Here is a 24,468-nt window from a genome sequence, read left to right as displayed (position 1 = left end):
CCTGAAAAAGCACAAGAACAAATCCGCACAGACACACCCCTAGAACTCCAAGCGGGGTATTCTAACTGCTACCCAAGATCCATAAACCTGGAAATGCCCCATCATCTCAGGCATTGGCACCATGACAGAAAGATTGTCTGGCTATGTAGACTCCCTCCTCAGGCCCTACGCTACCAGCACTCCCAGCTATCTTCGAGACACCACTGACTTCCTGAGGAATCTACAGTCCATCGGTGATCTTCCTGAAAACACCATCCTAGCCACTGTGGATGTAGAAGCCCTCTACACCAACATTCCACACAAAGATGGACTACAAGCCTTCAGGAACAGTATTCCCAATAATGTCATGGCAAACCTGGTGGCTGAACTTTGTGACTTTGTCCTTACCCATAACTATTTTATATTTGGGGACAATGTATACCTTCAAATCAGCGGCACTGCTATGGGTACCTGCATGGCCCCACAGTATGCCAACATTTTTATGGCTAATTTAGAACAACACTTCCTCAGCTCTTGTCCCCTAATGCCCCTAGTCTACTTGTGCTACACTGATGACACCTTCATCATCTGGACCCACGGAAAAGAAGCCCTTGAGGAATTCCACCAGGATTTCAACAATTTCCATCCCACCATCAATCTCAGCCTGGACCAGTCCACACAAGAGATCCACTTACTGGACACTATGGTGCTAATAAGCCATGGTCACATAAACACCACCCTATACCGGAAACCTACTGACCGCTATACTTATCTACATGCCTCCAGCTTTCATCCAGACCACACCACACAATCCATTGTCTACAGCCAAGCTCTATAATACAACAGCATTTGCTCCAACCCCTCAGACAGAGACAAACACCTACAAGATCTCTATCAAGCATTCTTACAACTACAATACCCACCTGTTGAAGTGAAGAAACAGACTGACAGAGCCAGCAGAGTACCCAGAAATTACCTACTACAAGATAGGCCCAACAAAGAAAATAACAGAACACCACTAGCCATCACCTTCAGCCCCCAACTAAAACCTCTCCAGACCATCATCAAGAATCTACAACATATCCTGAAGGACAACCCACCTTTTTGCAGATACGACTAACATGGCTGCTACTCTGAAACCTATATAAGGATATGTACACCAGGATGGGGGAGTAGTGATTCGGAAAAAACATGTGAAAATTGTCAAAAGATGAATTGGTAATACAGTTGTTCTAAGACCATCAGTCCAACATAAAAGCATAATGACCTGATGAGTAACATGGTAACTATGCTTGTCCCATAAAGTCCAAAAGCAGTTTATCAATATCCAGGGGGAAATCTTGAGAAAAATCATAAGAAATACATAATTTTTGGCCCATGCTCATGTTTGTAATATCCTCTCTCTCTCTCCACAAGGGAGAGAAGTTGATGTTCCCATCTGTTTCTGGAGGATATTTATGTATTTTACAATAAGATCTGATTTAATGAGAAAGCAGTAGTACAAGGCTTGAACGGAAAGCATTTACAGAGACATGCAGAGGCATATAGAGCAAAACAGATCAACGTCAACCCACCCAGCGTTCAGATTGTAACCTAATAATAAGGAAGTATATATATTTTTAAGCCTACAACATGACGGAAATCCTAGATAGTCAATAGGGCATCAACAACCCATTGTCTTCCACAGGAGTAGGCTCTGATTATCATGGGAAGGTTTCTAATGAAAGACTGAAGAACTATCGCAAAAGGACTTTTTTGTAGCCCTCTGCATAGTTGGAAAGGTTGTGAAATAATGCCATTAGCAAGAATGGAAGCTACTGAGTGACACACAAAGGTTCCTCTAGATTAAATAAAGTTTTGTCCCAATGAAAATTTGAACAGCGAGCCAGTTGAGCCATTCAACAGTATTTAAGACTCTTCATCTTGAAAAGTTATGGCCATCATAAAAGCACTGGGGAGTCATGGCTGAGGGATGAGAGTTACTGTTCTCAAGTTGTCAGCTTCCATCCTTCCTTTAATAAACCCTAAACCAATCACTATTCAGGAAGGAGAGCACTGTAGTGATAACTGGGCCTGTTAGGCTCACAACCAGGGTAGGCCTAACTGCGGGAAAGTGCATAGAAGTTAATAAAATGTCATGATAACCTATACTATGTTGATGGGAAAATATGTAAAAGGAAGACAGAAAAATTGAATGAGTCTAAAACAAGATACTGATATAACTCAAGAACTATGTTAAGATTATGCCTGGTAAACAAGAGATGTGTACGACTACAAATTAAGGGACCAAAATTGCTGTGTTGCAAATGACGCCTAATTGGTGAACAAAATAATGAGGGGATGGGTTCTTCCACCTGTCACTCTCTTTTACGGTTCTCAAAAATAAAAGACTTTTGGTTGCAAATTCGCACAAGAAAAAGCTGCCTGACAACAACTGGTGGTTGGGTAGGTGGAGAAGGAGTGACAGTCAACGATGGGAGTCAACGCCAGTGACAGAAGTGCAGCTTCTATCTTTGCTGCTCTTTTCTCTTTCTTTGTGTGTGTTTATCTTGTTTTGTGTTTTAGGAAATGGGATTGGACTTAAACAACAACAGCTTCAACCTATTTCAATTAATTTCTTTTCTTTTTCCCAAAAAGGATGAGTTTTTACCCTCTTTAATACCATCTAAAAGTCTGTCAAATGAGGGGTTGAGGGGTCTTATAAAAAACTTTCCAGCTAAAGGAAAAGGGAACAGTGGATATTACTAAAATTAAAGCCTTTCTTAATAGTTCCTGTTAACACCTTTAAGACTTTGGGCCCATACGTGCCAACCAAATTAATATAATAGTACCATTTTGTGATGCAAACCGTTTTAGCTGCACTCTTATATATAGTATTTATTCACATTTATTTTGAAGCACCAGCAATATGTTCAGCATAATACAGAAAGTAGATGGCCCCTTCCCTCAAGAAACCTACAGTCAAAACAAAACAGGGAGGAGACAGGATGCATCAGTAAGATGTTTTCATTTTTGTAAATCAGCATTAGAACGGTTTATCCATGTGGATTAGGACCCCAAATTGGAGAATTTTTGTGGTAACCAATTGTAGCAGAACATGTCAGCATGAAATACGAATTCCATTGCTTTCCAAAGACTCAGTGCGTTTCTGATGTCTAGGATTGTAATGCAAGTCTACAGATATTAACTTTCTCCTTTTAATTTTCCATTGTGACAATTATTTGCAGGTAACATCCTGAAGAAAATACTCTAGCACTTTGGAACAGTAGACCATTGTTTCCAATTCATTATAGGTCTATCTAAATAATTAATTTCTTGGTGATAATCTGTAGCTTCATTATTAAAATTTAGATTGATACAGCAGCACTTTCTCTCTCAGGCAATTCAACATTTGCTCTTCTCCTCTGTCATGACCTGGGTATAATAAGCAGGCATACAGCATTAAATTCTCTGTTCCACTGAAGCTCTGCTTGGCCCTAGAAGGGGGGAAAGGAATATGGATGCACACCCCATGTATAAGGTTAAAAAGTCATCAATAACCAGTCCCTCGTCGTGGATATTATACATACATATTTGGGTGGGATTTTTCAAAGCACCTATGCAATTCAGAAGCACAGTCCTACTGAATTTCAATACCAAATCTGACTTCCTATAGAATTGGTGCTCTCATACTTATTTGAACTAGATAGTGCCAGCTAAGAGACATCCAGGATATGGGCAGTGAACAGGTGGATTTGGTGCCCTTTTACTAGCTTCTTGATCAGCTTACTGAAAAATTATTGTAGGCTGTTAATACTTAAAAGCATCAAATCTTGGATTTTTTAATGTCATGTAGAAAACTCAAATAGGAATCTGAAATTGAAAGGAGTTGGTTTTTTTTCCCTTTATTCTGGCACTCAGAAAAGTATAACAGTTGAGATTCTCCTCCCCCACCCCCAAGTTTAAATAAGAATGTAACAAATAAAATAAGGAGAAAAATGTGAGTGTTTGAATATTTAAATATCTTTTAGGCCAAAATTTAGTGAATAGATTAAGCCCTTGTAAGATGTTTACTGTGAAATATATAATGCAATACAGTTAATTGTCTTGTGTTATTTTACCAGCTACACATTGTACGCTGTAAACATCTGAATTAGGTTTGCTGCACCTCCAAATTCCAGAGTTGTAGGAGATGTGGTGTTCTAACACCACCTGTAATTTATTTAAAAGGAAAAAGAAAAAAACCCACCACCACATATTTTCCTCCTTCCTTCAATAAAAATGTTACTGTTAAATAAAAAATTTCCATTAACATCCCCTTAAAAGAAACATAACTTGAGGAGGAGGTGGCATACAAAAAAGACCACAGTCACATATAAGAAGTAGCACAGAAGTTTAACACAGAGATAGAGAGAGGGCCAAAATATAGAAGTGCATTTGCTACAGTTATTTGGTATTTTTAACATTTCAGAGCAAATATTTTCCAACTTGACAAGTTTGTCGTAGCCTGACTGTATTTAAAATCAACTCATGGACAGAATCATAGGACTGGAAGAGACCTCAAGAGGTCATCTAGTCCAGTCCCCTGCACTCAAGGCAGGACTAAGTAGTATCTAGACCATCCCTGACAGATTTGTCTAACCTGCTCTTAAAATCTCCAATGATAGAGATTCCACAACCTCCCCAGGCACCAGCATTTAACTACCCTGACAGGAAGATTTTCCTAATGTCCAACCTAAACTGCCCTTGCTGCAATTTAGGCCCATTGCTTCTTGTCCTATCCTCAGAGGTTAAGAACAATAATTTTTCTCCCTCCTCCTTGTAACCACCTTTTATGTACTTGAAAACGTATGTTCTCCCTCAGTCTTCTCTTCTCCAGACTAAACAAACCCAATTTTTTCAATCTTCCCTCAGAGGTCATGTTTTCTCGATCTTTAATCATTTTTGTTGCTCTTCTCTGGACTTTCTCCAATTGTCCGCATCTTTCCTGAAATGTAGCGCCTAGAACTAGGCACAATACTCCAGTTGAAGCGTAATCAGTGCAGAATAGAGTGGAAAAATTATTTCTCATGTCTTGGTTACAACACTGTTGCTAATACATACCAGTATAATGTTTGCTTTTTGTGCAACAGTGTTATGCTGTTGACTCATATTTAGCTTTTGATCCACTATAACCCCAGATCCCTTTCTGCAGTACTCTTTCCAAGGCAGTCATTTCCCATTTTGTATGTGTGCAACCAGGGCTGGATTTAAGGGTGACTGCACCAGGCTTGGGGTGTTGTTTTTGTTGTTAGCAACAAAAGGGAAAATAGAGTGTTTGAAATAAAATGTTTCAGGTATTCCGTATGTGGGTTCATTTTTCATTAACCTCTTAGAATGTTCTGGAACTTTGTAGAATCTCATGGAACCTTCCAGACTTTGAGAACTACATTTTCCTTGAACCTCCTAGCATGTTGTCAGCCATGCCTTCACAGGTGTTTAAGAGGCAGGGTGTCACTAGTCAGTGAGATAAAAACAAACTGAAGTGAAGTGAGAGAGAGCCCAGCTGCGATATTGTGAGCCTTGTTTTATTGTGTAATTGTGAAATTGTGTTTTAACAATTGAAGAGTGTAAGTAGCAACTAATAAAGGACATATCTAATTTTTAATCTATTGAACCCCTATTTATGCAACAATATAAAAGAAACACAGTTAATTCTTTTGCCATGCCTAACCTGTAATGTTTAATGACTTTGTTTAATGTTTAATGATATGTAATGTCTAAGACTGTGGAACTTAGACTTTAGCTCTCCCTACTGTTTTCCCCCATAAAAAATAAAAGATGCCCCCAAACAAACCTTCAGGAGCTCAGTATAGGAAGTGAAAAGCTCACCGGCAATCTAGTTTGCAGCAAGGGGCAAATGTGATGGAAAAATATTTGGAACAGAACAACAGACTGGGCTGTAGGCAGCAGTGATTGTCCCAGTGCAGAAGAAATTGAGGAGCGAAACATAAATAATGGAAGGTCTTTTACTAAGGAATTAGCAGATTTACCTGAAGATAAGGAAGGGAGATGTGAGGAAAGTGATGGAGAATCATCCAGTTTTCCTGGTGGCGTAAAGGAGAGTGATGATAAAGAGGAAAGTGGCTCACATGAAAAGGAGAGTAATAACAAAGAAAAAATCTGATTTACATGAAAAGGAGAGAAACAATAAAGAAGGATCAGCCTCGCATGATGACTTCTACTACTTTGATGAGAAGCTGCCTTGATTTTCTTGTGGCCTACAGAGACAATGGATTTGAAGATGCCATCACTGTTGCCAAAGAAATGGCAAAAAACTAAGGGGTGAGCCTGTCTTCAAGGAAACTCTTATTCATTGGTAGAAGAGACAGTTTGTTTATGAGGACAGAAGTTAGGGGATGGGAAGCTCAGAAGAAAAATTCAAGAGGGAGGGGTTTTTTTTTTTTGCTCATTGACAATGATCGATTGTCCATTGAAGAACCTTTTGAACTAAATGACTAGAGATAATATTCTAAGGCTGTCACCTACTGTAACACTATTTAATATTGGTCCACCGAATATTGGTATACAGTTCATTTTCTTGATGATAGTACTAAACTTTGAGGCAACAAATTTTTTTATTTGATTATGTATGGCATGAATAAATACAGGTTTACAGAGCCTAGAGTGCAAATGTATCATCCTCTATGACAGAGATAAATCATGCATGCAAATTGTGCATCCAAGTCGTGAAGTAGGCTACAAATGGAATAAAAAATAAGGTATTCAAAAGTTTAACAAATGGAGGTGGGGGGCCAAAGATGCTCCTCAACCTGGGGCACCATTTGGTCTAGTGCCAGCCCTGCGTGCAACTGATCATTCTTTTCTAAATGCAGTACTTTGCATTTGTCCTTATTGAATTTCATCCTATTTACTTCAGATCATTTCTCCAGTTTGTCCAGATCATTTTGAATTTTAATCCTACCCTCCAAAGCACTTGCAATCCCTCCCAGTTTGGTATCATCCGCAAACTTTAAAACCGTACTCTCTATGCCATTCTCTAAACCATTGATAAAGATATTGAAAAGAACCAGATCCAGAACTGATCCCTGCGGGACCCCACTTGATATCCCCTTCCAGCTTGACCGTGAACCACTGATAACTACTCCCCAGGAACCGTTTTCCAACCAGTTATGCACCCAGCTTATGGTAGCTCCATCTAGGTTGTATTTCCCTAATTTGTTTATGAGACGGTCATGCGAGACAGTATCAAAAGCCTTACCAAAATCAAGATATACCACATCTACCACTTCCCCCCCATCCATAAAGCTTTCCTTGACAGGGTAACAAGCCATCAGGTAGGCTTGACACAGTGTCAAATCCATGCTGACTGTTACCTATTACCTTATTATCTTTTAGGTGTTTGCAGATTGACTGCTTAATTATTTTCTCCATTATCTTTCCAGATGTGAGAGCAAGGAAGAGGCATTCAGATTCAAATTACAGTTGGAGTCCAAGTCAAGCCCATGGTTCAGGTTCAGTGGCACTGAAATCTCGTTAACTGTTCTTGGGAGATTTTGAACCAAATGGCAGATTAGTTGTTCAGGAGATTTCTACCTTACCTTATCCAGTCTCTCAAAAAAGCTCTATATGGACCTTTTCATCTGTACTTAAAGTGGAAAAGAGATCCCTACTCACTCTAGATCCAACCCAGAACCTAAGCTACAGAAGCAAGTTCACATTCATGGACTGATCCTAAAACAAACACTAGATTTGAAGTTATCTTGATCTAGGATACTGATGGTCATTCATGTTTCATTTTAAGGTTTGCTCTCTTTTTTAATAAAAAGAAAAATTGAAGGTATTTTATTGAAAGCATAATTTTTAATTTGAAATTAGTAACAAAGTTAGTCTACTGAATCTCTAGGAAACATTAAATACTTATAATATACTATGGTGAAAATAGAAAAGTTGTATTAGCTTATGCTCTAAAACCATACTGCTTAAAAATCTATTTGAATGAAAATCTTTAAAATGGATGATTTTATAGGCATTCCTTTTGAATTGCATGTTTTACATGTACACATTTGATACTGTTATTCACACATCTACCCAATTAGTATTTCCAATTAAATGACTTTAGTTGTTTGTAATCATGTGCTATCTAAGCCATAATTTTGCCACTTCTCAGGCGACAAATGGATGACTTACATCTGGGAATAAAATTCACAAAGGGGTATTGGTGTGCTGTTTCAACACATGCAATTACTGGTAGTTACATTCTAATCAGCATAATTAGTTTTGAAACAGCTCTCACAATAACTGTCAACATTTATGTCAATTTAGCAGCAGTTGATGGCACGTTTAACAAAGACTTGCTTATTCATTTTCAATATTATTCTATATAAAAGAGTAAGTAGTAAAGCCTCTTCACTGGTATTGAGCATTTCTTACTTAGCTTAGCAGTAGGGATTGCTGTTCCCTTTCAGCAGCTGATCCTTCACAAACCATTGGTTCAAAGAATTACCACCCTCTTGCTTTGGTAGTACATCCTTACAGAATAATTTGCAGTGATTACGAGAAATTGCAATAAAAAGCAGGTAAATTGCAGTGTAGGTATTAATAGATTTAATACCCTAACGGTTTTGGAGATTGACAAGTTTAACTTTACTACGTTTTTTAAAAAAAAATTTAAAAATAAGGCGGGGGAAAAGAGGAGGACTAATGCCCCTCTGCTCCCCAGTGAAACAAACCTATTCATACCATGAATTAACATTACTGCAAGCTCTCTTACTGGAAAAAGTACTGGCTACTGACAATGACCTATTTTAGCTCTGTTGTAAGCTTCAGAGAGCTAGATAAGACACTATTCACAATTGCCCATAGGCTTCAAAATACGTTCCTCAGAAAAACCACCAAAAGTCCGCTACACCAATATACAAAGTTTGCTGCCAGATAAACTGGCTAATCTTTTAACCTCCCTGGAAAAATAACAAAAACAAAGCGATACCTATTCCCGGGCCTTTATTACATTGCTCATTTTATACTGTCTTGTAAACAGTCATCTTCCAAAAGAGACTCAGGGAAAGCAAACTTTTGCTCTGCACTGCTCACAAAACCGAAGCCATATCAGCCTTGATGCAAACATCCACATAGTAAAGAGATCTTTTAAATGCTAGTTCATGAACAAAGTGAATACCCGGGGATAAATGATTTGGCAATAGATTAAAGCATAAAAAAGTACTTAATTACCTCCTTACTTGGCTCAAATTTATAGATTTATATTTATAATGAAACATATGCAACTATTACTTTATTTCTTTTCTGAATTTCATTAGATAAAACAGCATCATAGGAACTAAAATATATCTGAGGGAAGTTACAGATTTTAATTTTTACTAAATGTGCGTGTGCTTAGAAATGGTAGAAACTAGCACACCAAGAACATCCAGAGAGATGCTGAAATAGATAAAGGACAGAGGCAAATTAATTGTCAAAGGTCAATTGATACTCTTGTAGACTTCCTTTTTGCCTCTGCCATTATCAAAAGGAAGATGCTTTTTGGAATTCATGGAAAATCAGCTTGTGCAGAAATAGAGGATTCCTAACTAGAACGTTGGTACTAAAATAAAAAGTTTCATTCCTCTTCAACAGTTTATGATGTTGAAAGAGAGAAACTTCTCGAAGGATATTGCATAAGAACATCAAAGATCCATAGTCCAAGAAAACTTTAAGGATCTGGGACACTAAACACAACTTATTTCATGACACATGGCAGTAATACTGGTACATCAAGGGTTAGAAGAATAATGAACAACTCCAGATAAGGAGAACCTAGATCCAAGTAAAGGCTTCTTGTAGTCAAAAGATAACTTCACACTGCAGCCTCATATTACTTCAGGCAGGATGACTCGCCCTTGAAAAGAGATGAAATACTTCCATACTAATTACAAAAAAGTAATAAAATTGATTTCAAGCATAAGCATAAGGTTGCTAGCAGGCTACCTAAAAAAATGTTCCCTTACTAAATAAAACTACCTTGTTGCCATATAGGGCCAAATTCCTTCATTGGATACATCCACAGACATCAATAGGCATTACGAACACATGCACAAGAAGAGAACTGAGCCTTAAGAAATGGAAATATTTGTACCCCTTTGCTACAGGCTGCTCAAGGTTTCTACTACCATGTTGCCACCACCACCACCTTTTTTCAGGAGTCTTACTGCAAAATTGGCACAGCCCTGATTGAGCTGTCCCTGTTGGACATTCATCAAGCTGCTGTGTTGGTATCAGTCTGCTTGTAAGCTCCCCTTGGTAGGGTCCAGCCACAGTTTCTGGCTCCCGCCCCTCCAGCGTACTTCTTGGACACAGACACAGTGTGATACCCCTTCTAGAAGTGGGGCCCTGCAGCCCAAATGCCCGAGGCCCCAAATCCAATACTGAACCCACAAAACAGCCCAGTGGCTGAAGTGTACCCTCCACCCTTGCAGGCATTCTGGTTTATAGTTTAACCCTTCAGCGACACGTGACAGTTGAAGCAAATGAACAAAGACTTTGCAAAAGCGGTTTCTAAAAATAACCACTCTTTAGACAGTCTGAGAAGAAAGAAAGAGAAAGAAAGAAAGAAAGAAAGAAAGATAGATAGATCGATCGATAGACCAATCTTCATGTAATTTGCTGCCTCACCACTCTTGATGATCATCTCTCCTGAGCTGGAAGAAGGCTAGGAGGCAGAGTCAGGACACTCAGCCTCAGAAGCCCACCAGGAAGGCTCTTGTCAGTTTCACTTTCCATTTGTAGGAATACCAACATTTTTCAGCAAAACTGAATTTCTCCTGTGGTATTTGTGAAAAGGATTTTTTCACCGGAAAATCATTCCAGTGAAAGATTCTCACCAGGTTCTATTCATAATATCAAACTGAATTCATAAGCTGTACATAGACAAATCCCCCAAACTGTCACACTGGTCATTGTGACAACTGACAAAGCTGGTTTTAGAGAAGCTCTGTGTTTGTGGCCACATTACATTAGCTTTGCTATATGGCAGCTCTCGATGCCTAGCTGAATTTAAAATAATCCCTGCCATTGGTACAATCTGTTTGCAACTGCCATACATAATGCATCCTGTTTATGTAGCTATGATAAACAAGGTTATAGTCAGGCAAAAATTTTAAAAATGAGGGTGGGTAGACAGAAGGTAGACGTGTGTGGCTATAAGAAAAAGAAAGTGCAGTAAAAGCCGACTGGTGATAAAGTCAATGTTTATACAGACTTAAAAGGAAGTGTGACTGACTGAACTTCCTGTGAAGTTGTATTTCTTTACAATACTGTTTCGTGATCATTTAAACATAGCAATGTGTTGTTAAAAATTATTTCTAGCCCATGATTGCATTGGTTTTAAGTACTGTATTAAAAGCAAAACATTGCTAACACAAGTGTAAGTCACATATTGACATTTGCAAGAGTGTCAAAAAATGCAAAAATGGAACTTCAAATGTTTTACTCAGCTGCACAAATATGGGTGAATTAACATTGCTTTTGGAACCTTAATGTCTGCAATTCCTGACTTTTATATATTATTTTACAGTTCAGCTTTAACACTGCATTAAACACTCTCACTCACTTAATTCCTAGGTGTTTAAAAACAAGAAAAAAAATCTGGAAGTAGCTTAAAAGCTGCTTGTCTGCACGATATTTGATTGCAGAGCTTAGAACCTCTGATAGATTCCGTGTACAAGAGCAAGCGTCACTAGTTGCCAGTACATATCCTTGAACTGAAGAGCATGCACTAATTAGCAGTGAACACATGACTGAACATTTTCCACCAGGAGGAATCACTATGCAGCTTTCAAATTTACTCTGCACGAACTGTATTTTTCCCCCATTTCCGTCAAAGTCAGAAACTGTTAAAGAGACCTTTACTCATGAATGTGAAAACATGTGCTCATAAAGGAAACTGATTTGCAATTTTAATTATACTGGAACCTAATGGTGTCTACTAGAGTACTCTAAATAATACATTATATGGGGCAACTAGAGGTGAAGGCGAACATAAGCCATGAAATCATTATCCTCACCCACTTAAGAAGAAAAGTGGGTATCTTCCCAGTCACTGAAATTTAACAGCTCCTGCCCAATAACATTAACCACATGCCTCAGTTTTTAGTGACATAGAATAAGGGCTCCATGATTCTAACTTCCTACATTTGAGTGTCAGTAGAATTAACATGTCTATTTAGCAATGTGACAGGCAGAGACAAATTTCTTTGGAATGAAGTTCAATTTCTTAATGAATAAACACTGCTAAACAAGCACTATCTCTACCCACATATGGGTCTGTAAACTGGCAGTTTCCATCTTGCTCCAAACAAACTACTAAAAAATGAACAGGAGTACTTGTGGCACCTTAGAGACTAACAAATTTATTAGAGTCTCTAAGGTGCCGCAAGTACTCCTGTTCTTTTTGCGGATACAGACTAACATGGCTGCTACTCTGAAACAAACTACTGACTCCTCATAAGATATCAAAAAGTCTACTTCCTAAAGTGATTACTAATAAAATGAGTAATTCAAAAGTGTAACACAAAGCTCCAGTTTAAGCCTTCACTTCGCACCATACTGCTTCTGGGTTCCTTCTTTGGTCTCATCTACCCCAACCTCTAGCTTCCGCTGAGACAGCTATTTCCACTTCTTATACTAAATGTGGAGTCTAATAAGCCATATGTGCGCCAAAGAATCAGGGGTAATTAACCTGCAGCTCTCTGAGGTTTCCAATACTTTACAAAGGTGGGGCAGTAAGATTATCCTACCACCTGGTTACAGGCTACTATAATCTATTGCCCCGTCACCACTCTGTAATGGAGCTGAGCAAATAATGGATTTTTCAGTTTGGGAGCTCAACCAGAAAGACAAAGACAGAAAGGAAAGAAAAGAATTAAAAAAATTATTTTGAAGTTGATGAAACGATTTAAGTCAACTAAGTTTAAGGTTTTCACCTGTTTTGAATCAGCTGAAACAGTTCATTCCAAGCAATTTTTTTGAGCTTTTCATTTCGATTCAGCTATTTTGGGAGGATTTCACACTTTATTTTTTATTTTTAATTGGCCTAATGTAAAACTGAAATGAAACACTTCAACTCTTTAAAAAAATATAACAAAGCTATTTATCAAATTCAACAAACCGTTTCAGGCCCCCCAAAATGCATTTTTTTAATTAAAAACAATTAGTTGGAAAAAAAATGTTGCACAGCTCTACTATGAAATACTGCAACAACAAAAATCAACTGACTGCATCAAGCAGCAAACACTCTACTACCATTTCTTTATTATTTATTTAAGTAATTCATCAATATTCATATACCTGGCCCCACCCTATCAAATAGACCAAATGCTAAGCATCACCATAAGGTCATTATGGAAATCAATAAGTTCAATTTTTATTAGTCTTCCTTTTACAGCTGTAATCAACAAAACCCTTCCTGTCCATAAAATGAGAAATCACTCTACTGGTATACTATAAGGCTCGGTGCTAAAGAATGTAGCTGACTGGCTCACAGAAGATCTCCAGATTTAAGAAAGAGGCTTTAAGAAGGCTGTTGCCTCACTTCTTTCATCTTTCACAGTGGCTCCCAAAAAAAGTTCTCACTGCGAACTGTGATCCAGCAATGAGAGAAATTGGGACTCTTCCATCTTTCTACCTCATTCCAATCCCCTTCTTCCTTCCAATTAGATATACAAGTTACTGGATCTGAGAAATGTGGGCATTAAAATAATATCCAATAAGGCAGTAAGAATGTGTCTTCTTTGCATTCTGAGGCTTGATTGAAAAGGAACAAAGCAGAAAAATAACTGTAGAATAATGGGAGAGTGGGGGAAATATCATTAAAAGCCCAGCACTACACCCATCTCACCTGTGGTGCTTGAGGAGAATATTCTAGAATTTATTCTTTTAGAAGGCATTACAGTAGCTATCCCTACAGAGATTGGGGTTCAACTGTGCTAGATGTTGTGCAAGCACATTAGAGAGAGTCTGTACATATAGTACCCATTTTGGCTCCCTTTTCTATCATTATCCCTGTTAATGTCCTAATCTGAATCAGGCAGGTCACAAACAAAAAATCCTGTAGCTATTAAATTAACATTTTCCATCCTACCTCTATGTTGCTCCTACGCAAATTTCCAGGCTTTGAATTAACTCTCTTTTAGTACACTGATTGGTGGAAAAAAAGTTGGCATTTGCCAACAGTCAGCACTTAACTTATGTTTCAGTCATTTCTTGTTCTAAGCATAGGAGGAAATTGCAGTTTTGAAAATAGCAACTTTGTGGTAGTTATTGACAGTTATTCAATGCAGACTACTTTAAGCTCTGTGGTACCTTGATTACTGCGTACCATCTTTAACAACATTTTGCTTTTGAGATTTAATGTTCTCAGAAGGCAGCACTGGCTGGTAGTTAGAGCACAGAAGAAACTCAAGAAAACTTTGTTCTAGGCTCAGCTTTGCCAATGACTTTCTGGGAGGCTTTAGGCAAGAATATTTCTGTGCCTCAGTTTCCCTCTCTAATCTGAAGGTAATATTTCCCTACTTCATAAGGGTGTTGTGAGGTTTAATTCACTACCATCAGTAAAGCACATGAAGATCTACTCATGGAAGGTGCCAAGGAATAACATCTTTGTACTTATCTTTTATTGCCACTATTAGCATCACTATGGTTATGCTAGAGAGAGAGCTTCAGAAGCTCAGAAATTTAATTTCTGATGTGTATTTTCTCTTGTTGTTTCTCTGCATTAGGATGAATTTTTAGTGGAAAATAAGGTGGGCTGATAAAATTGTATTGGTTGTTAGATTTAACAGAGCATAAGAACCGCCACAGAAGAAAGTCCCTAGATACTTTTCTACTGTTTTGAATCAACTTGAGCTCCCTCTCTTCAAAAACTACATACTTCTCATGGAATTAGCTCTAAAAAAAGGATAAATACCATTGACATTTTTGACAGAACTCGGTTTATAATTAAGTGTTTGAAAATCATATCTTATGCATGGGGCATATGTGATTTTCTTTTCTTTTTCTCTTTTTGGAACACTTCACAAAATGCAATATACACCAGCACAAAGCAACATGTTGCACACTGAAACCCAAAGCAGGCAAGTTAAGATGTATCAATCAGGAAAAGCCAGACTTAACGCTGACTGCTCCAGACCCTCCATACAGCCTGGCCAGTTATCCCTCCCCCTACCTTTACTTAAAAGCACGATCAATGAATTGCACGTTCAGTTCATACTTTACACACTACAGAACAGTGCTCCTGAGTGCAGAATCCTATGGAAAGCATGAACTATAAAACTGATTCAATAGGTGCCCATCAGAAAGGTTAGGCCATTCTACTGCCTTCTTTCAAGATCGACCATTTCAACACAAATAGTTATATTAATGCAACATTTCAGCTGAGACTGTGTGTAAAAACAAGTAAGGCCATTCAAAGTTACAGTTCCCATCACAAAAGTAATTCAGCCACTCCGCACATATTTAGTATCATTATGTATAGTAACACACAATTATTATTGTGCACTAATTCACAATTATGTGAAAGGCCTGAGTTATTGGGGGTTTTCGAGACAACAAAATGCGGCTTATTGACTTTTGTGCACATAAAATCTCAACCATAATATTGCACAGGACTTTTGCATACAAAATAGTCTTCTGTTTTGAAAATGTAACTCACCAAACTAGCAGTAAGTGAAGGAGCCGATTGCCCAAGTGCTTGGCTACGCATACGAACAAGATTGGAGGTTTCTGCAGGTTGCCACAACTGCTGTGCAATAGTACTGGGAAGCAGGTACCTGCCTGACAATGTAAAGAAAGATCATGTTACGCACTAGATGTAACAGAAGAGGAAGCCCAATTCACATAGTTTACTATAAAGGGTAAACTCTTATCTAGAATTTTAGTTTCTCAGATAGGCATTCTAAATGTTAGGTTCTCTCACAAAAACCCTGGTGAGGCAGGATTCCACTGAAGTGGAGATCTTTTACCACTTATTCATTAGTCATCTGGGAAGTACACCCTTTAGCAGGTAACTTTTCCTTACTGCATATTCCCTGCACTAAATGTCCTGATAACTGGAACTGCCCCAGAAACACTACAAATGCACTAGCTGATACAAACATCCAGAATAGTGGGATTGAGGGGAGGAAAAAAACAGAACAAAACAAAAGCACTAAACAAAAACAACCCACCGTTAGGCAAAAAGTTTTTTTTCCCCAAGAATTAGATAAGCATAGACAATACTGAAGGGGGTTTATTTTCAGTACTGAGAAGACTGACAAGCAGCTTTTAAAATATGGTGCCATCGTGGCCTGTTATATACATTTTTTTATTAATTTATTTGTACATACAGAGACAGATATTGTTACAAATTAAGAGAGAACCCTAAACAAAAATAAAAATAGGAACAGTACATACGTACAGAGGTTATTTTACTGCATTAAGCATTTTTGGCTACCTTGCAGGGGAAGGAGGCAGAGCAGGAGCAGGGATGAGTGCTTACAGATATTTGTTGGGCTGTGAAGGGACAGTTTATTTTGTTCTAAGATTTGAGTTACTGGGCGAGCATTGACAATATAAGCTTATTAATTGTTTACATTTGTTAGCATCCTTGCTTTTTAGCAGTTTTTGGTTTTTTTGCTGGCTGAATTTTAACTCCTTCCTGACAATTCCCTCCTTTCGACAAATTGAACTTTTAAGTGAGATAAAGTTAATATTTTAAATACTTTGATATATATGATTTGTTTTAGGGTTGCCCAAGGAAGGTGGGAGGGACAGGGGAATTGGGGGAAGGGTGTAAAGGTAGGAAACATAGTAAGATTTTTAAGCATGTGTTTAAAGTACCCACATGACAAGAGAGGTTAGCAACACAAATATTGAAGCAGTGGCAACTTATTTGGACAATTGTTTCCCAGGAGATGGGGCTGTAGGATGCATTACGAGTAAAATTTTTTAGTTGGGTGATGGTTTGATTGCAGAGCTGGACTTGAATGCAACCTTTGGTGACGTGGTTATAAACGGTGGTAAATGCAGACACCGCAGCCAGGACCACTTTGAGAAGTAGCTCCTTAGCCAGTGTATAGTATTGAATCTGTGTATCGTCCAGGTATAGACTGTTGTATTATTGAGGAGCTACTGTTATTCCAGTGAATACACGGCCGGGGAAGTGCACATCACCTAGGGTAAATGAGTCAGTAATTTGCAGGCACGTGGAAGCGTTTGCCTGCCACTGTAATGGTCCGTACATGTAATAAGATGCAGCGGTGATGAAACACCACTGAGTAGAGGATACTTGTACAGCAACTTTATCATCTGCAAGAGGAAGGACATGCACAACAACAGAAGAGGACAAGATTAAAGGGCGAAGGGTAGAACAGGAGTACACGATATAATTGTCTGTTTTTGTGCAACAGTTTGAAGTTATTAGCGTAGCATTGTTAGGGGATGGTGTCAGGTATTTAGACAGCTTTATTTTTACACTATATTAGCAGCCACAGATTTAATAGACTTAAAACGAAAAGAAGAAGGAAACACATGAGTAGGAATGACAGAAGGCTACACAAGAAGGAAAATGAAGGAGGAGGGACAGTCTGGAGGAAGTACAGAGGCTACTTTTAGTTGTGTAGAAATGCCTGTGATGTGGGCAAGGATGGGGAGGAAAGGGTATGAGATAGGGGGAAACCCCAGGCATATATCTAGCATGTTTTTTTGCAGCGTTAAACAGATCACAAGCCAGCATCTCACAAGTACGACCTTTAGCTTGTGACTTGGCCGGGTTGACTATAGCATTTGGGTAACTAACCGCTTTCATGTTCTCTCCACAGGTATCGTTGCGGAGAGTGGACCAGATGATATGTCTGGGGCGAGAAAGCAGAAGGAGACTCCTCTGGTTGGAAGGCATGAGATGCGCTGTCCTGAGGTTGGGGGTTCCACGACCACCACTCCCAAGAGGAGAAGGTGGGTGGTGGTGGTCGGGGACTCTCTCCTCCGGGGGACTGAGTCATCTATCTGCCGCCCTGACCGGGAAAACCGAGAAGTCTGCTGCTTGCCAGGGGCTAAGATTCGCGATGTGACGGAGAGACTGCCGAGACTCATCAAGCCCTCGGATCGCTACCCCTTCCTGCTTCTCCACGTGGGCACCAATGATACTGCCAAGAATGACCTTGAGCGGATCACTGCGGACTATGTGGCTCTAGGAAGAAGGATAAAGGAGTTGGAGGCGCAAGTGGTGTTCTCGTCCATCCTCCCCGTGGAAGGAAAAGGCCTAGGTAGGGAGCGTCGAATCGTGGAAGTCAACGAATGGCTACGCAGGTGGTGTCGGAGAGAAGGCTTTGGTTTCTTTGACCATGGGATGGTGTTCCATGAAGGAGGAGTGCTGGGCAGAGACGGGCTCCATCTTACGAAGAGAGGGAAGAGCATCTTTGCCAGCAGGCTGGCTAACCTAGTGAGGAGGGCTTTAAACTAGGTTCACCGGGGGAAGGAGACCAAAGCCCTGAGGTAAGTGGGAAAGCGGGATACCGGGAGGAAGCACAGGCAGGAATGTCTGTGAGGGGAGGGCTCCTGCCTCATACTGGCAATGAGGGGCGATCAACAGGTTATCTCAAGTGCTTATATACAAATGCACAAAGCCTTGGAAACAAGCAGGGAGAACTGGAGGTCCTGGTGATGTCAAGGAACTATGACGTGATCGGAATAACAGAGACTTGGTGGGATAACTCACATGACTGGAGTACTGTCATGGATGGTTATAAACTGTTCAGGAAGGACAGGCAGGGCAGAAAAGGTTGGGGAGTAGCCCTGTATGTAAGGGAGCAATATGACTGCTCAGAGCTCCGGTACGAAACTGCAGAAAAACCTGAGTGTCTCTGGATTAAGTTTAGAAGTGTGTGCAACAAGAGTGATGTAGTGGTGGGAGTCTGCTATAGACCACCGGACCAGGGGGATGAGGTGGATGAGGCTTTCTTCCGGCAGCTCACGGAAGCTACTAGATCGCATGCCCTGATTCTCATGGGTGACTTTAATTTTCCTGATATCTGCTGGGAGAGCAATACAGCGGTGCATAGACAATCCAGGAAGTTTTTGGAAAGCGTAGGGGACAATTTCCTGGTGCAAGTGCTAGAGAAGCCAACTAGGGGGGGCGCTTTTCTTGATCTGCTGCTCACAAACCGGGTAGAATTAGTGGGGGAAGCAAAAGTGGATGGGAATCTGGGAGGCAGTGACCATGAGTTGGTTGAGTTCAGGATCCTGACGCAGGGAAGAAAGGTAAGCAGCAGGATACGGACCATGGACTTCAGGAAAGCAGACTTCGACTCCCTCAGGGAACGGATGGCCAGGATCCCCTGGGGGACTAACTTGAAGGGGAAAGGAGTCCAGGAGAGCTGGCTGTATTTCAAGGAATCCCTGTTGAGGTTACAGGGACAAACCATCCCGATGAGTCGAAAGAATAGTAAATATGGCAGGCGACCAGCTTGGCTTAATGGTGAAATCCTAGCAGATCTTAAACATAAAAAAGAAGCTTACAAGAAGTGGAAGGTTGGACATATGACCAGGGAAGAGTATAAAAATATTGCTCGGGCATGTAGGAATGTTATCAGGAGGGCCAAATCGCACCTGGAGCTGCATCTAGCCAGAGATGTCAAGAGTAACAAGAAGGGTTTCTTCAGGTATGTTGGCAACAAGAAGAAAGCCAAGGAATGTATGGGCCCCTTACTGAATGAGGGAGGCAACCTAGTGACAGAGGATGTGGAAAAAGCTAATGTACTCAATGCTTTTTTTGCCTCTGTTTTCACTAACAAGGTCAGCTCCCAGACTGCTGCGCTGGGCATCACAAAATGGGGAAGAGATGGCCAGCCCTCTGTGGAGATAGAGGCGGTTAGGGACTATTTAGAAAAGCTGGACGTGCACAAGTCCATGGGGCCGGACGAGTTGCATCCGAGAGTGCTGAAGGAATTGGCGGCTGTGATTGCAGAGCCACTGGCCATTATCTTTGAAAACTCGTGGCGAACCGGGGAAGTCCCGGATGACTGGAAAAAGGCTAATGTAGTGCCAATCTTTAAAAAAGGGAAGAAGGAAGATCCTGGGAACTACAGGCCAGTCAGCCTCACCTCAATCCCTGGAAAAATCATGGAGCAGGTCCTCAAAGAATCAATCCTGAAGCACTTGCATGAAAGGAAAGTGATCAGGAACAGCCAGCATGGATTCACCAAGGGAAGGTCATGCCTGACTAATCTAATCGCCTTTTACGATGAGATTACTGGTTCTGTGGATGAAGGGAAAGCAGTGGATGTATTGTTTCTTGACTTTAGCAAAGCTTTTGACACGGTCTCCCATAGTATTCTTGTCAGCAAGTTAAGGAAGTATGGGCTGGATGAATGCACTATAAGGTGGGTAGAAAGCTGGCTAGATTGTCGGGCTCAACGGGTAGTGATCAATGGCTCCATGTCTAGTTGGCAGCCGGTATCAAGTGGAGTGCCCCAAGGGTCGGTCCTGGGGCCGGTTTTATTCAATATCTTCATAAATGATCTGGAGGATGGTGTGGATTGCACTCTCAGCAAATTTGCGGATGATACTAAACTGGGAGGAGTGGTAGATACGCTGGAGGGGAGGGATAGGATACAGAAGGACCTAGACCAATTGGAAGATTGGGCCAAAAGGAATCTGATGAGGTTCAATAAGGATAAGTGCAGGGTCCTGCACTTAGGACGGAAGAACCCAATGCACAGCTACAGACTAGGGACCGAATGGCTAGGCAGCAGTTCTGCGGAAAAGGACCTAGGGGTGACAGTGGACGAGAAGCTGGATATGAGTCAGCAGTGTGCCCTTGTTGCCAAGAAGGCCAATGGCATTTTGGGATGTATAAGTAGGGGCATAGCGAGCAGATCGAGGGACGTGATCGTTCCCCTCTATTCGACATTGGTGAGGCCTCATCTGGAGTACTGTGTCCAGTTTTGGGCCCCACACTTCAAGAAGGATGTGGATAAATTGGAGAGAGTCCAGCGAAGGGCAACAAAAATGATTAGGGGACTGGAACACATGAGTTATGAGGAGAGGCTGAGGGAGCTGGGATTGTTTAGCCTGCAGAAGAGAAGAATGAGGGGGGATTTGATAGCTGCTTTCAACTACCTGAAAGGGGGTTCCAAAGAGGATGGCTCTAGACTGTTCTCAATGGTAGCAGATGACAGAACGAGGAGTAATGGTCTCAAGTTGCAGTGGGGGAGGTTTAGATTGGATATTAGGAAAAACTTTTTCACTAAGAGGGTGGTGAAACACTGGAATGCGTTACCTAGGGAGGTGGTAGAATCTCCTTCCTTAGAGGTTTTTAAGGTCAGGCTTGACAAAGCCCTGGCTGGGATTATTTAACTGGGAATTGGTCCTGCTTTGAGCAGGGGGTTGGACTAGATGACCTTCTGGGGTCCCTTCCAACCCTGATATTCTATGATTCTATGATTTGAGGTTTTTTAAATGATTTTGTAAAAAAAAAAAAAAAAAAAAATTATGGGAACATTAATTGCAGTTAAAGCATAAGATAACCCAGTGTTAGTATACTTAAGGGTTTGGGTGGTTTGGCCTTTGACCCAAAAATTGTATGACTTTGCACTCCGAAATTGGGGGTCCTATATGTGTGTTTACACATCCCCTGAAGCTAAATACCCAGTTACAGTCCAGATCCGGTGAAATGCAGGGAGGGAGCCAAAGACTGCTCCCGGACTGTGGTAGTCGGATTGAGATCTTGGAGCCTCGATGTTTTTGGAGGCGAGCTGTAACCACAATAGGACCCAGGTGGTTCGGTCTGGGGGTAAGCCAAGTGTCTGGTTTCTTTACCCATTTGCCACTGTTTTTTGTAGGGAGTTACACATTCTGGCCAGCTTTGAAACAGGTATTTTGTGTAACATATACCAAGGGCAGGTCCCAGGAGGCTGCATTAGGTATGTTTGCCAGGAGGATTAACATGGGGAGTCACATTTGTTACCAAAAAGGATACAATATAAATAAAATGAATGTATTTATACATTTTAATTTTGGTTTTATGCCCCATGTTGGAATTTTTTGCACTTTTACAGAGGTATTTGTATGGACTAATACCATGTGCAGGCCGGAGTATTTTGACTGAAGTATCCCGGGATTGTATGTTTTACCATGACTTTTTTCTTTTTTTTTTTTTGTACATTTGCCCAAGAGGGGGTCTTTGGAGAGTCCCGGGCTTAAGAGGGTGCACTTTTACAAGGAACCAATATGCCTTGCTGAAGTAAAGAGTGAATAATGTTACCTATTGCATTTATGTCCTTAGGTTTGAGAGGGTATTGCTTGGGAGGTGGAGGGAGTTGACTGATAACTTGGACAAAAATGAGCAGGCATCGAACTGCAAGACAGCTTATTTTTTTGCCTAAACAGAGGGGAACCTGGAACATAATTCTTGAAAAGGGTTAGAGGTGTCCCAAGTGAAAGCCACAGATTAGGCAGTTGCAACAGAAGAGAGAAGTTTATTATTACAGAGAGGAATGGCATGAGTACGCATAAGTTTATTAGTAAATATAACTTTAAGCATTTATGGCTACCTTGTGGGGAAAGGAGGCGGGGCTGGGGGGATAGGGATGAGTGCTTACAGATATCTGGTGGGCTGTGAAGGGAGGATTTATTCTGTTCTAAGATCTGAGTTACTGGGCGGGCATTGACCATATAAGCTTATTAATTGTTTAAAGTTGTCAGTGTCCTTGCTTCTTAGCAGTTCCTGTCTTTTCTGCTGGCTGAATTTTAACTCCTTCCTGACACCACTAAGTTCAAGGTTAAAAAACAAACAGTGCTCTATTTGTACAAATGCTACATTCCAAACCCTGTACTCCACATTTTTATATTCTTTTATCCAAGGGTGACTATTGACCATGTCCTCTACAGGTTTCAGACATCAACCAAAACAATTCAAATGACATTGCCAAACACGATGACTTACATGTGTTACCTTGAAAATCTTATGTATTGAAGACAAGCTTCTCTCTCTGCCATTAGAGGTCTCTGTTCAGAAAACCTTAATACCTACTGATCTCTGAAAATCATATAAGATGTGCAATTAAGAAAATGTAAACCAGCCATTGGTATCTTGCCTATTTTTCTTAGGACCAAAACAAGCTGCCACAACAGAAGACTGCAAATGGAAAGTGCCAAGATGACAGTTGTGCATTACTAGTCCTGAAATCTTCCTCAATGCTTTAGAAAAGCAAGTTCAAGATCATGATTCTAGATTTTGGATCATCAGATCTCCCAAAGGAGCATCATCTTCCAAGTCACAAGTTATAATAATTACCTCCCAAAGTGAACAAGATACCCACTTTCTAATATTTTGTCTAATATTAAGTCTTTATACCTTTCGTTGCTGTTTTTACCCTCTTCTAAGAGTTAGCCTCCCTACAATAAGAACACATCCGCCAGTGTGAATGAATTACCTTGCCAGTGGCCCAAATTATAGAAAACCTGCACAGTAAAATGCAGACTACAATTTCGAACTGATCCTGTGAAAACTGATCACCTTGGAGTCCCATCAAAGTCAACACATAGATCTGGCTCTGTATCACAAATGGGACCACCAACAAAATCTATTTTTTCTCTAGCCTGTCTCATACTAAGGTAGACATTAAAGCAGCTATTTCTTTGGCTTATACTCCGTCAAAATAATATACACCATGATTGCACAAGTGAAAAGGTACAGCGTATTCTCAATGTAATGAAGTTTCAATATTGCCTCAGATCAATCAGCAGTTTAGTTACAAGCTACAGCTTTTTCCTCCATTCTCATAACCGAGCAAACCAGGTTCTTCGGGTTTTTTTGTTTTGTTTTTAATTGAGAGGGTTGTTTGTTTTGTATTTTAGTATTTTTATAATATACTTCCTAGTGCATGAGAGGTCTGAGTTTGAAATGCACAGAGGAGAACAAGTTTTGTAGCCTTCACTGACTTGCATTCTAGATGGAAAATGTTTATGACACCCCCAAACTGACCAAATGTTTCAAGCCCCTTAACAAAATGCTTCTGGGGCTATTCCTTGCCTTTTGGTTGTGAATTAACCTGGTTTTGCTTATATTTGGCCCTCTAGTCTATGAGGTTTCATTCAGAAACTCAGGTCTGGCGGGAGAGTAGCAGAAAAGAAACTCAAAAGTTCTCAATCTTCAAGAAAACTTTATAATTAAAAAAAAAAAGGAAGGCAGAACCAAGGTGGCACTGCTGGTATTCCAAGTTCCTGCCCAAACTCACATCGGTCAGCAAGTGCATTTGGAGTAATGGGGTAATCTAATCCTGACTACATGATGGGCTACAGTGACACAGAATTAGAAGTGATCTCTGAAGTGTTCTATCTTTTACAATCATCAATACTTCACTTGCTGTAAGCTCTCTTGAACTGCTCAAAGATCTCAGGGACGTCTTTGCCCCTGGAAGAAACTACAACAGAAGATGGAGAAAGGGTACGTGACTGGCTACTGCATAAAGTCTACTCCCT

General features: G+C 40.3%; 1 protein-coding gene across 1 annotated transcript in view; it reads right to left on the bottom strand.

The window, feature by feature from the left end:
* MAST4 (microtubule associated serine/threonine kinase family member 4) overlaps positions 1 to 24,468 on the bottom strand; it is a 452,725-nt gene that overhangs the window by 288,064 nt on the left and 140,193 nt on the right. Inside the window, exon 3 of the mRNA XM_073344102.2 lies at positions 15,662 to 15,783. Within this exon, the coding sequence (XP_073200203.2) occupies positions 15,662 to 15,783 (122 nt within the window). The remainder of the gene's footprint in view (positions 1 to 15,661; positions 15,784 to 24,468) is intronic.

This window comes from Lepidochelys kempii, chromosome 5, assembly GCF_965140285.1.
Source record: "Lepidochelys kempii isolate rLepKem1 chromosome 5, rLepKem1.hap1, whole genome shotgun sequence".
NCBI classification, from domain to species: domain Eukaryota; kingdom Metazoa; phylum Chordata; order Testudines; family Cheloniidae; genus Lepidochelys; species Lepidochelys kempii.
The sequence above is the reverse complement of the archived record's forward strand: the minus strand, read 5'-3'. Positions and strand labels throughout refer to the sequence as shown.